Source organism: Heteronotia binoei, chromosome 2 (genome assembly GCF_032191835.1).
Source record: "Heteronotia binoei isolate CCM8104 ecotype False Entrance Well chromosome 2, APGP_CSIRO_Hbin_v1, whole genome shotgun sequence".
NCBI classification, from domain to species: domain Eukaryota; kingdom Metazoa; phylum Chordata; class Lepidosauria; order Squamata; family Gekkonidae; genus Heteronotia; species Heteronotia binoei.
The window spans coordinates 193,100,991-193,113,882 of record NC_083224.1 but is presented as its reverse complement, the minus strand read 5'-3'; the positions used below and the strand labels follow the sequence as shown (position 1 = coordinate 193,113,882).

The 12,892-nt window shown below is 47.9% G+C and overlaps 1 protein-coding gene across 1 annotated transcript in view; it reads left to right on the top strand.

Moving 5' to 3' along the window:
- FSD1 (fibronectin type III and SPRY domain containing 1) overlaps positions 1-12,892 on the top strand; it is a 37,993-nt gene that overhangs the window by 23,439 nt on the left and 1,662 nt on the right. The window contains exons 11-12 of the mRNA XM_060233120.1: positions 3,484-3,735; positions 10,875-10,963. Coding sequence (XP_060089103.1) covers positions 3,484-3,735; positions 10,875-10,963 — 341 coding nt within the window. The remainder of the gene's footprint in view (positions 1-3,483; positions 3,736-10,874; positions 10,964-12,892) is intronic.

Genomic DNA, 12,892 nt, shown 5'->3' with positions numbered 1-12,892 from the left:
CCATCTACTGGAGCTGGCAGCCTGCACAGGTGAGGTCTTGTATAACATCGTGGGCAACAGAACGGAAGAATCCAGAAAGGAGAGTCAGGTACGTCGGAGCAGGACAAAAGCAGAGACTGGTAAATAAAGCATGGAGCCCAGGCGGGAAGAAGCGCTGGTCTACAGGTGGAGGCTGGAGGAAACAGACCAGTTGGAGAAGGTGTAACTTTGCTTGGTGCGGATGGAGCCCAACAGAGTCTGGTGCTGATACATTTTCACGGCCTGGATTTCATTCTCTGGCAAAACGTAGGCCTGCCCTGTGGGCGGGGCTTGCAGTCACAAAGAAAAGGCACAACCCATGGGGTGGAGCTAAGTCTGGTTGTACCATTCCTCATGACTGCAAGTCCCGCCCACAGGGCAGGACTAGAGAGATTCCAGCGGGAACATAAGACCAGGGCTCTTTTTGTAACAGGAGCTCCTTTGCATATTAGGCCACACCCCCTGATGTAGCCAATCCCCCAAGAGCTTACAGGGTTCTTCGTACAGAGCCTACTGTAAGCTCCAGGAGGATTGGCTACATCAGGGGGGTGAGGCCTAATATGCAAAGGAGGTCCTGCTAGAATTTCTTACAGGGCTCTTCGTACAGGGCCTGCTGTAAGCTCCAGGAGGATTGGCTACATCAGGGGTGTGTGGCCTAATATGCAAAGGAGGTCCTGCTAGAATCCCTTACAGGGCTCTTTGTACAGGGCCTACTGGAAGCTCCAGGAGGATTGGCTACATCAGGGGTGTGTGGCCTAATATGCAAAGGAGGTCCTGCTAGAATCCCTTACAGGGCCTACTGGAAGCTCCAGGAGGATTGGCTACATCAGGGGTGTGTGGCCTAATAGGCAAAGGAGGTCCTGCTACAATTCCTTACAGGGCTCTTCATATAGGGCCTGCTGTAAGCTCCAGGAGGATTGGCTACATCAGGGGGGTGAGGCCTAATATGCAAAGGAGGTCCTGCTAGAATTTCTTACAGGGCTCTTCGTACAGGGCCTGCTGTAAGCTCCAGGAGGATTGGCTACATCAGGGGTGTGTGGCCTAATATGCAAAGGAGGTCCTGCTAGAATCCCTTACAGGGCTCTTTGTACAGGGCCTACTGGAAGCTCCAGGAGGATTGGCTACATCAAGGGAGTGTGGCCTAATAGGCAAAGGAGGTCCTGCTAGAATTCCTTACAGGGCTCTTCATACAGGGCCTGCTGTAAGCTCCAGGAGGATTGGCTACATCAGGGGGGTGAGGCCTAATATGTAAAGGAGTTCCTGCTACAAAAAAAGGCCTGCATAAGACCATAAGCTGTATTTAGCTCTGACTTTGTTTTAATGATGTGCTTTTGGTTGATGTTAATCGTGGTTTTATTATGCATGGCTAAGAATCCCGTGGCACAGAGTGGTAAAGCTGCAGTACCGCAGTCCAAGCTCTCTGCTCATGACCAGAGTTCGATCCCGGTGGAAGCTGGTTCAGGTTGCCGGCTCCAGGTTGACTCAGCCTTCCATCCTTCCGAGGTCGGTCAAAGGAGTACCTAGCTTGCTGGGGGGGGGGGAGTGTAAAAGACTGGGGAAGGCAATGGCAAACCACCCCGTAAAAAAATGTCTGCCGTGAAAACGTGATGTGACGTTACCCCAGAGTCAGAAACAACTGGTGCTTGCACAGGGGACGACCTTTACCTTTTATCCTTATTATGTATATTTTAAATTGCTTAGCCACCTTGGTGGCCCTTGCTGGAAGGTAGAAAGGCAGGGTGTAAATTTTGTAAAATAAATTAGAAGAAGAGCCCTACCGAATCAGACCAATGGTCCATTTAGTCCACCATCCTGTTTACATAGGAGCCACAACTAGGAGCTCAGGTCTTCCATGGAAGCTGCTTCGAAGCGCTATGGGGTTCCCTTCAGTCAGGGAAGGGGGAGAGTCGGGTCGGGATCCAGATCTTCAGTCTGGGGCTCATTCCACTCCCAGGTAACACCTTCAGACGCGGAGCCCTACAATGTCAGATTTGGCCCTCATAACAAATAAATTCGACACCCCTGATCTAACCCTTCTGCTCCCCTGGTCTGAGTTCCACTGCCATTTCCTCGCTCTTGAGTAGAATACAATCCGAGAGAGGTCACTATAATGGATGACACAACAAAAAATGCAAGCTAGTGACCAATTTACTAAGAAGTATATAGAAATCAGTCCAAATGTCCAAAACTTGTATTTCCAAGTCCCAAAGTAGTGTGGTGACAAGCCAATCGATTAAGTACTTGTTTCTTTCCAGTCTTCATCAGACCTGGGACCACTAACAAACGAAAATATAATACAACAATATCAGAAGGACATTCAGACACCACCGACCCTCTTCCAGTGAAAAAATATCATATTTACATATTGATTCAATTATATAGATTTTTTACATAATTTTCAAAAAAGAGGGACGTGGGGTGTCTCCAGCAGCAATTTCACCTCGGCTACAGCTCAGTAGGTGGCTTCTTGTGCACCCTAATGGCGCAACTAACATGTCTAAAAAGGCAAACATCTCATTTACAGCTGCCATTACACAAACCTCTTAAAGGTAAAGTAACATATTTCTAACGCAACATGCTAAAAGACACAAACACCACAAACTATATCCACAGCAGATACAACATACGAAGTATTCCATACAAAGAATGTCAAATCCCATAATTTATACAAAATTACGTTATCACACAGGCAATTATGCACAGCACTCATAATATTATGAAGGAAACCATTCATAAAAAAACATGTCAAATCATTGGTCATATTCAGTCCATATGGAGAAATGCAATTCAACTGGTGTATCTAGTATGCCTCTTTTTGCAGCAGGATCTTTGTGTTTTAACAATTTATTAATAACATATGGTTACAATATTTAATTGTCTCTTTTCTATACTAACCCATATGATATTTCAACCCCCCCCTCCAATGTTTGACTTCCCCGAAGTTATAAATTTAAATTCAATTATAAAGGTACCGCTAACCAATCAAAGTTCAATATTTTTCTTTTCTCATTAATACTAAAAAATTGTCCAATGTCTTTTTACATTTCACTCTTTCGCCATATATCCTTTAAATTTCTTCCACTCCTTTTTGAATTTATCTAAATCATAGTCTCTTAAAGTTTTAGTTAATTTGTCCTTCTCACTCCACGATAAAACTTTCACAACCCAATCCCATTTCTCTGGTATTTTTCCCTGTTTCCACAGCTGCGCATACAATGTCCTAGCAGCTGAGAGCAAGTACCAAATTAAAGTCCTGTCTTCCTTTGGGAATTTTTCTAATTGTAATCCAAGCAAAAAAGTCTCTGCAGTTTTCTTAAAGTCATAACCCAAAATTTTGGAGATTTCTTGTTGTATTAGGATCTTGTGCACGTCTTCATTTCTATCTGTTTCTTCGTATTTGTTTAAGGTGAAAAAACAAAACTCTTCACAGTCATGATTCTTTTGCATAAATTGGCTCTTTGGCAGGAGACGCCTTGATCGACAGCGGCGACCATTACTGGGAAGTCCGCTACGACCGAGACAGTAAAGCCTTTGCTGTTGGGGTGGCCTACAGGAATCTCGGCAAGTTTGACCAGCTGGGCAAGACGCCTTCCTCGTGGTGCCTCCACCTCAACAACTGGCTCCAGGTCAGCTTCACGGCAAAGCACAACAACAAAGCCAAGGTCTTAGATGTGCCCGTACCCGACGTCATCGGCATCTACTGCAATTTCCACGAAGGTGATTCCCAGGAAAACAGTTTTGGTTTGTTTACCGGTGTTTGGTCTATCCATTTCCCTTTAGGGACAGGACAAGGAACGGAGCACAATCCAGAATGTGGCTTGTGAGAGGAGACCCGCTGGGACTCAGATCTGTCTGGAAGACAATTCTTGCACGCAGGGCTTTTTCTGTAGCAGGAACTCCTTTGCATATTAGGCCACACCCCCCCCCGATGTAGCCAATCCTCCAAGAGCTTACAGTTGTTGTTGTTCAGTTGCACAGTGGAGTCCGACTCTTTGTGACCCGCTGGACCAAGTTACGCCAAGCCCTCCTGTCTTCCACCATCCTCTGAAGTCTGCTCAAATTTGTGTTAGTCACATCAGTAACACTATCCAGCCATCTCCTCTTCTGTTGTCCCCTTCTTCTTTTGCCTTCTGTCTTTCCCAGCATCAGGGTCTTCTCCAATGACGGCTCCCTTCTCATTAGGTGGCCAAAGTATATGAGCTTTGCGACCCCATGGACCAAGTCACACCAGGCCCTCCTGTCTTCCACCCTCCTCCGAAGTCTGCTCAAATTCGTGTTTGTGACATCAGTAACGCTGTCCAGCCATCTCCTCTTTCCATTTTCAAAAGTTTTATTAGTTTCAGAAAAGATTGGGGGATAGGGATAAGGGAAAAGGAAAAATAAAAGCACAATACATTCTGGGCTTGTTTTACATAACATGCTTTCCAAAAACACAAGAATAATTCTACAATATTTTCTGTACATAAATTGTCCCATATTATTTTGTCTAAACTGTATATAATCCATTATAATCCCATATTATTTTGTCTAAACTGTATATAATCCATTATAATCCCATATTATTTTGTCTAAACTGTATATAATCCATTTTAAAATTTTATAGTAGAAGTCTTTTGTTAATATCTAATAATTTTGACAATTCCCGTAAAGGTAATTTTTATAACATAAAATATAGGAAAAAAGAGAAATAAAATCAGTTCACACCAGCCATCTCATCTTTTGCCATCTCCTTCTTCTTTCATCTTCTGTCTTTCCCAGCATCAGGGTCTTCTCCAGAAAGTGCTCCCTTCTCATTGGGTGGCCAAAGTATTTGAGCTTCAGCTTCAGCATCTGACCTTCCAGGGAACAGTCTGGGTTGATTTCCCTTAGGACTGACTGACTGGATCTTCTTGCAGTCCAAGGGACTCTCAAGAGTCTTCTCCAGCACCACAGCTCAAAAACATCTCTTCTTCTGCGCTCGGCCTTCCTTATGGTCCAGCTCTCACAGCCATACATGACTACTGGGAATACCATCGCTTTGACTATACGGACTTTTATTGGCAGGGTGATGTCTCTACTTTTTAGTATCCTGTCTAGGTTTGCCATAGCTGGGCTGAATTAGTAGAACAAAGCAGGAGTTTGATAGCACCTTTAAGACCAACAACCTTTTATTCAGAACATATCTCATCTTTTGCCGTCTCCTTCTCCTTTTGCCTTCTGTCTTTCCCAGCATCAGGAACTTCTCCAGGGAGTGCTCCCTTCTCATGGGGTGGCCAAAGTATTTGAGCTTCAGCTTCAGTATCTGATCTTCCAGGGAATAGTCAGGGTTGATTTCCCTTAGGACTGACTGATTGGATCTTCTTGCAGTCCAAGGGACTCTCGAGAGTCTTCTCCAGCACCACAGCTCGAAAGCATCTATTCTTCTGCGCTCGGCCTTCCTCATGGTCCCGCTCTCACACCCATACATTACTAATGGGAATACCATCACTTTGACCGTACAGACTTTTGTTGGCAGGGTGATGTCTCTACTTTTTATTATACTGCCCAGGTTCGCTTACAGTAGGCCTTGTAATAAGAACCCTGTAAGCTCTTGGAGGATTGGCTACATCAAGGGGGTGTGGGCTAATAAGCAAAGGAGTTCCTGCTTGAAAAAGAAGAAGATATTGGATTTATATCCCGCCCTCCACTCCGAAGAGTCTCCGAGCGGCTCACAAACTCCTTTCCCTTCCTCCCCCACAACAGACACCCTGTGAGGTAGATGAAGATATTGGATTTATATCCCGCCCTCCACTCCAAAGAGTCTCAGAGTGGCTCACAATCTCCTTTACCTTCCTCCCCCACAACAGACACACTGTGAGGTGGGTGGGGCTGAGGAAGCTCTCAAAGCAGCTGCCCTTTCAAGAACAACCTCTGCCAGAGCTATGGCTGACCCAAGGCTATTCCAGCAGGTGCAAGTGGAGGAGTGGGGAATCAAACCCGGTTCTCCCAGATAAGAGTCCGCACACTTCACCACTACACCAAACTGGCTCTCCGTTACAAATGCTACAAAAAAAGCCCTGCTTGAGTGACTGCATAGATTTGAAAATGTGACATGGCCTCCACTTTGGTCCACCGTTTAGCTGGCAGGGGCTGCAGAGACAGGCTTTTCCCCAGGCAGAGTTTTGTAACTGGAGCTGGTAGGGGTTGAACCTGAGAAATCGGGCACATAAGGCACATGCCGTGCCCAAGACTGGCATCAAGGGTTGGCACAGCCAGGGCCGGATTAACCATTAGGCCAAGCAGACACTGGCCTATGGGCCCCCATGCCTTTAGGGGCCTCAAGCTGGCTCCTCCCACCCCCGCTTTTCCCCCCTGCTTGCAGCCCTCCCAGCCTGCACGCGCAGCCAGCAACCGAGCCGCTCTTTGCCCGACTTGCCTGGTGAGGCTGCTGCTGGCGTGGTCGCCAAGTTTGCCTCTCCCTGCCTCTCCCCCGCAGCTTTGTCACTTTTGAGAAGGGGCCTGCAGGCTGCAGCGGGGCTGTGGGTGGCAAATCAGGCCCTCCAACTCTGATAATTTGCAAGGGGGCCCCTGAGATTTTGACTGCCTAGGGGCTTCACCCGGCACTGGGCCCAGCAGTGAATTCCCTGAGGCCCGTGGCCCCACGGATATCGCAGTGCTGACCAGAAATCTATGGCCTGTTCTCTCCCACGTGAAACGGGCAGTCAGCTCACCAGCTCCTGTAATGTCACAGGGTTGATTTCCTGTTGTCTGCTGGGAGAGGCACCTGGAGGAAAAGGAGAGCGATGCTTTCTCCTTGCTGGTGCTGCAGGAGCACGAAAAGGGCATGCTGCACCCCCTCTTGTGGGATTCTGTCAAGCCCCGAGATTCCCAATAATGAAGTCCTTTGTTTTGTTTCAAATAGACTACTTTATTTAGGAATTCAAAAGTGCCCCAAGGAACGTGGTCCTTGGGAAGACTGAGATACCAGAGGTTACAGTTTGGTGTAGAGGTTAAGTGTGCGGATTCTTATCTGGGAGAACCGGGTTTGATTCCCCATTCCTCCACTTGCACCTGCTGGAATGGCCTTGGGTCAGCCATAGCTCTGGCAGAGGTTGTCCTTGAAAGGGCAGCTGCTGTGAGAGCCCTCTCAGCCTCACCCGCCTCACAGGGTGTCTGTTGTGGGGGAGGAAGGGAAAGGAGATTGTAGGCTGCTCTGAGACTCTGTCCTTGAAAGGGCAGCTTCTGGGAGGGGTCTCTCAGCTCCACCTGCCTCACAGGGTATCTGTTGTGGGGGAGGAAGGGAAAGGAGGTTATAGACCACTCTGAGACTCTGTCCTTGAAAGGGCAGCTGCTGTGAGAGCCCTCTTAGCCCCACCCACCTCACAGGGTGTCTGTTGTGGGGGAGGAAGGGAAAGGAGATTGTAGGCTGCTCTGAGACTCTGTCCTTGAAAGGGCTGCTTCTTGGAGAGCCCTCTTAGCCCCACCCACCTCACAGGGTGTCTGTTGTGGGGGAGGAAGGGAAAGGAGATTGTAGGCTGCTCTTAGACTCTGTCCTTGAAAGGGCTGCTTCTGGGAGAGCTCTCTCAGCTCCAACCACCTCACAGGGTGTCTGTTGTGGGGGAGGAAGGGAAAGGAGATTATAAGCTGCTCTGAGCCTCTGTCCTTGAAAGGGCGGCTTCTGGGAGAGCTCTCTCAGCCCCACCCACCTCACACGGTGTCTGTTGTTGGGGAGGGAGATAAAGGAGATTGTGAGCCGCTCTGAGTCTCTTGAGTGGAGGGCGGAATATAAATCCAATGTCGTCGTCGTCTTCTACATGGTGCATATATAGGGTATCATAAAACGTTGCAAAAGGCGCTTCGTTCAAATCTAAGGTTCAAAGGGTATAGCAGTGACTATCCATTTTACTACAAAAGGATTCTCTCACACCACGGCGCGAACTGATAAGGAGCCTGTGAATTTTAGGGAGTGCATCTTTCAGACACAGCAGGCCTTCCCCGGTAACATAAACATTCTTTTGCCAGACGGTAAGACATATGTGATCTCTGGGTTGTAGATAATGGAGGAGAACCAGAGTATTAGCCTGACATTTGTTCAGCTGTCTTACAAGACAACTGGGCTTGACTGATGGCGTATGCACAGATGGACAAGGAGACTGTGGGCTTAGTTGAGTGGTCATCTGACTGGTCAACTCAGCTGGCCCTGACTTAGCCACGGATCTATGACTTCTCCTTCCCCTCATCATTGCAAATATCTGGGGACTGAATAGATCAGTAAAATTGCCTACTGGCTAGAAAAAGACAGCTGAGCTGCTCCGATTCCTGTAACGGTAAGCAAGCATCCCCAACGGCGGTTGATTCCTCTAGCACAGTATGCTGTTAAAGACACAGAAGGATGCGTGGTAGAAAAGCCTCGTGTTGCCAATCTCCAGGTGGTTAAAAGCAACAACAAACATTGTGACTTGAATTACTATGAAAATTAAACCATTACTCTTCATTGGAAAATTACAAAAAAAGCCTCTTTCAGTTTGAAAGAGCGATTGCTTAATTTTCATAGTAATTCAAGTCACAATATTTGTTGCTGTTTTACTAGCCTTTTGTTACATTTCCCATTCTGCAAGACCACCCTCTTTAAACTGGCATTTATGAATAGCTGAACTATAAGTGCACAATAAAGAAACATCAAAATGGTCCAGTCTAGAGATTCGCCATCAATACCAACTAACAGACATAGCGTCAAATGATAATATTATTGTTAGATTTAATTTAATTTAATGCTATTAGATTAGTAACGACTTTTAATTAATGTATTAACTGGTTTTAAGGCTAATTTAATGTCTTATTAATGTACTGTTATTTTTTGCTGTTGTTAGCCGCCCTGAGCCTGCTTTGGCGGGGGAGGGCGGGATATAAATAAAATTTTACTTACTTTTACTTACTTACTGTAACCTCCAGGCGGTGGCTGGGGATCTCCTCTTGGGATTCCAGCTGATCACCAGGTGACAACGATCCATTCACCTGTGGCCTCTTTGGAAGGGTAGACTCTATGGCAAGGTTTCCCAAACTTTTCCCCCCTGTGGCCTGGTTATTTTTACATGTCTCCTTCGTGGCCCACTAAAATTTGGGGGTGGAGCCGGGAGACAGGAAATGCTGGTCAGGAGCTTTCCCCACTCCTCTCTGATGTTTCTAAACATCATAGAGGGACGACGGAGCTTGCCTAGCTGGCGCGCAGTCTCAGTATCGCACCCTGAGCATCCTCCGGGTGGAGGATGCTCAGGGAGTGATACTGAGACTGCACGCTGGCCAGGATCTTTCCCTGCACCTCTCTGATGTTTCTGAACATCAGAGGGAGGCGGGGGAGGGCTTCTGGCCAGTGCGCAGTCTCTGTAGCGCTCTCTGAGCATCCTCTACCTGGAGGACGCTCAAAGAGTGCTACAGTCATACGCGGCAGTGTGGGGGGCAGGGGCTGGAGCGCAAGAGGGGAGGGGGCAGACGGGCCATCCCTGGCAACCTGGCATTGAGGCTTCCATGACCCAGTGCCGGGTCATGACCCTGTCAATGGGAAACACGGCTCTATGGCATTAGACCCACCAAAGTACCTCCCCTTTGAAATCCCACCCTCCCCAGTCTTTGTCCCCAAATCTTCCAGCAATTTCCCAACCCAGAGCTGGCAACCCTATGTCAACCCGATTTTCAGTTCCTTGGCTCAGAGAGCTGCCTTTTATTTATGCATCTAAGAAAGCAACATGTGCATCAATGTGTTAATAATAATATCGAAGCCACTCAAGTAGCCTTATCATGTATTAAAAGGCCCTGTGCATCAGAATTATGGCAGCAGCTCTCCAGGGTAGGGTTTCCTGGTCCAATTCAAAGAACTATCTGGGGACTTTGGGGGTGGAGCCAGGAGACGTTGGGGGTGGAGCCAGGAGCAAGGGTGTGACAAGCATCATTGAACTCCAAAGGGAGTTCTGGCCATCACACCTTTTAAATAACTTCCCTCCATTGGAAATAGGGTTGCCAAGTCCGATTCAAGAAATATCTGGGGACTTTGGGGGTGGAGCCAGGAGCAAGGGTGTGACAAGCATCACTGAACTCCAAAGGGAGCTCTGGCCATCACATTGAAAGGGACCAACGCACACCTTTTAAATGTTTTCCCTCCACTGGAAATAATGAAGGCTAGGGGCACCTCCTTTGCGGGCTCACAGAATTGGACCCCCTGGTCCAATCTTTTTGAAACTTGGATAGCGTTTTGAGGAAAGGTACGTATGAACATATGAAGCTGCCTTATACTGAATCAGACCCCGCTCGGTCCATCAAAGTCAGTATTGTCTACTCAGACTGGCAGCGGCTCTCCAGGGTCTCAAGCTGAGGTTTTCCACATCTTTTTGCCTGGAGCCTTTTTTGGAGATGCCGGGGATTGAACCTGGGGCCTTCTGCTTACCAACCGGATGCTCTACCACTTAGCCACCGTCCCTCACAATGCTAGATGCTATGCTGAAAATATGTTGTTCTACATCAAAAAAACAGCTCCTCCAGAGCCCCAGATACCCACGGATCAATTCTCAATTAAACCCTATGGGATTCAGTCTCCACAGGGAATAATGGGGTGCCCAGCAGACATTCCCCCCCCCCCCCGCCTGCTTTCTGATGACCCTGAAGCGAGGGAAGGGCTTCCAAACCGTGGGATCCCCTGCCCCCACCTGGGGATTGGCAACCCTACTCCAGGGTCTCTAACAAAGCCGCATTCGCAGCTCTTTTGATAGCTGAACGGAAGACAGACACACACACATCCATTGATCCCTGAATTTTCCACCTTTTGCTGCTTTATTCTTAGTACCCTTCATGGCCCCCTCAGCCCAAAGGCGACCAGCTTCACTTTTGCCTCTCTCCTTTGCTTGTAGGTTTCCTCTCCTTCTACAATGCCAAAACAAAGCAGCTTCTGCATACCTTTCGGGCCAAGTTTACTCAACCGGTTCTTCCAGCCTTCATGGTAAGAAATTTGTGGGGTGGCCAAACTTGCTTAGCGTAAGAGCCGCATAGAATAAATGTCAGATGTTTGAGAGCCACAAGACGTGAACGTCAGGCGTTTGAGAGTCAGAAGGAAGGGATGAGTGAAAGAAAAAGTGGAAAGAAAGCAAATCGAGGGCGGAGTGAGAGAGAGGTTGAAAGGAAGCAACTTTAACTTTAAATGCCTTCTCCAAGCTGCTGGCTGGCTTTACTTCACTTGTAAGCCACCCTGAGCCTGCTTGAGGGAAAGGGCGGGATATAAATCTAAAAATTAAATTAAATTTAAAGAGAGAAATGACTTTTCCAAGTTGGCCGATGGGGCAATGGGGACTTCGAGAGCCGCACAATATGTCTGAAAGAACTACGTGTGGCCCCCAAGCCGCAGTTTGAGCACCCCTGCTCTAAGGGGTATTTTTATTGATTGATTGGTTGATTTAAACTATTTATAGAGCTATTTGTAGAGCCGAAGGCGAGTGACGCCCACAAAGCAAATTTTCAACCTAGTGAAGATTCTGCAGGCTGATGAAATACTTTTTCGCTGGCAGATTCCTGCAGCAGCAAAGCCCCACCTGCTCGAGTCCTTCTATTTACTTACTTGGCAGTGCGAGAAGGAAGTATTATTAAATATTAAGCACATTCAACCAGTTCCAACTTTTTCGAACTTGTCTTCACTGCCATTCTCGGCCCTGCTTGGCAGCTTTCTTCGTTCTGAATTAAACAATCCCAGCTGTACAGGAATCACTTAAGCCAGGGGAGTCCGACATGCAGCTCGGAGGCCAAATCAGGCCCCCGGAGGACTCCTATTAGGCCCCCGAGCAACCGGCTCTTATCTGCTTCCTCCTCCCTCTCTCTTGCTTCCTTCTGCATCTCAACTTGCTTTGCAAGGCTAGCCCAATCGGACAGGAACTACAGAGCAAAACCTCCGTTTGCTCCATTGGCTGAGGCTCCTCCCCCTCCTGGTCGCTTGGGGAGGGAAGGAAAGAGCCAGAGCTTCCTTTGCCCAGTTCCCTGGATCCCATGGGAGAAATACAAAGAAAGCACCTTTAAGACCAACGAGTGCTAATGTTTTAAGCATATTTTAAGTTCCTAAGCATGTTTTAAGAGCCAGTTTGGTGTAGTGGTTAAGTGTGTGGACTCTTATCTGGGAGAATGGGGTTTGATTCCCCACTCCTCCACTTGCACCTACTAGCATGGCCTTGGGTCAGTCATAGCTCTGGCAGAAGTTGTCCTTGAAAGGGCGGCTTCTGGGAGAGCTGTCAGCCCCACCTGCCTCATAGGGTGTCTGTTGTGGGGGAGGAAGGGAAAGGAGATTGTACACCGCTCTGAGACTCTGTGGTAGAGTATCTGCTTGGTAAGCAGGAGGTCCCAGGTTCAATCCCCGGCAGGGTGTCTGTTGTGGGGGGAGAAGATATAGGAGATTGTAAGCCACTCTGAGACTCTGTCCTTGAAAGGGCAGCTGCTGTGAGAGCCCTCTCCAGCCCCACCCACCTCACAGGGTGTCTGCTGTGGGGGGAGAAGATATAGGAGATTGTAAGCCACTCTGAGACTCTGTCCTTAAAAGGGCAGCTTCTGGGAGAGCTCTCTCAGCCCCACTCGCCTCATAAGGTGTCTGTTGTGGGGGAGGAAGGGAAAGGAGATTGTAGGCTGCTCTGAGACTCTGTCCTTGAAAGGGCAGCTTCTGGGAGAGCTCTCTCAGCCCCACTCGCCTCATAAGGTGTCTGTTGTGGGGGAGGAAGGGAAAGAAGATTGTGAGCCACTCTGAGACTCTCTGGAGTGGAGGGCGGGATATAAATCCAATATCTTTTCTTTCTTCTTCTTTTTTAAATCTTCAGTTGCTTTTGTCTATGTCCTTAAAAAAATTATATCTCTGCTACCTAATCTTAAACAGGTACACACACGGCCTGGTCTGACA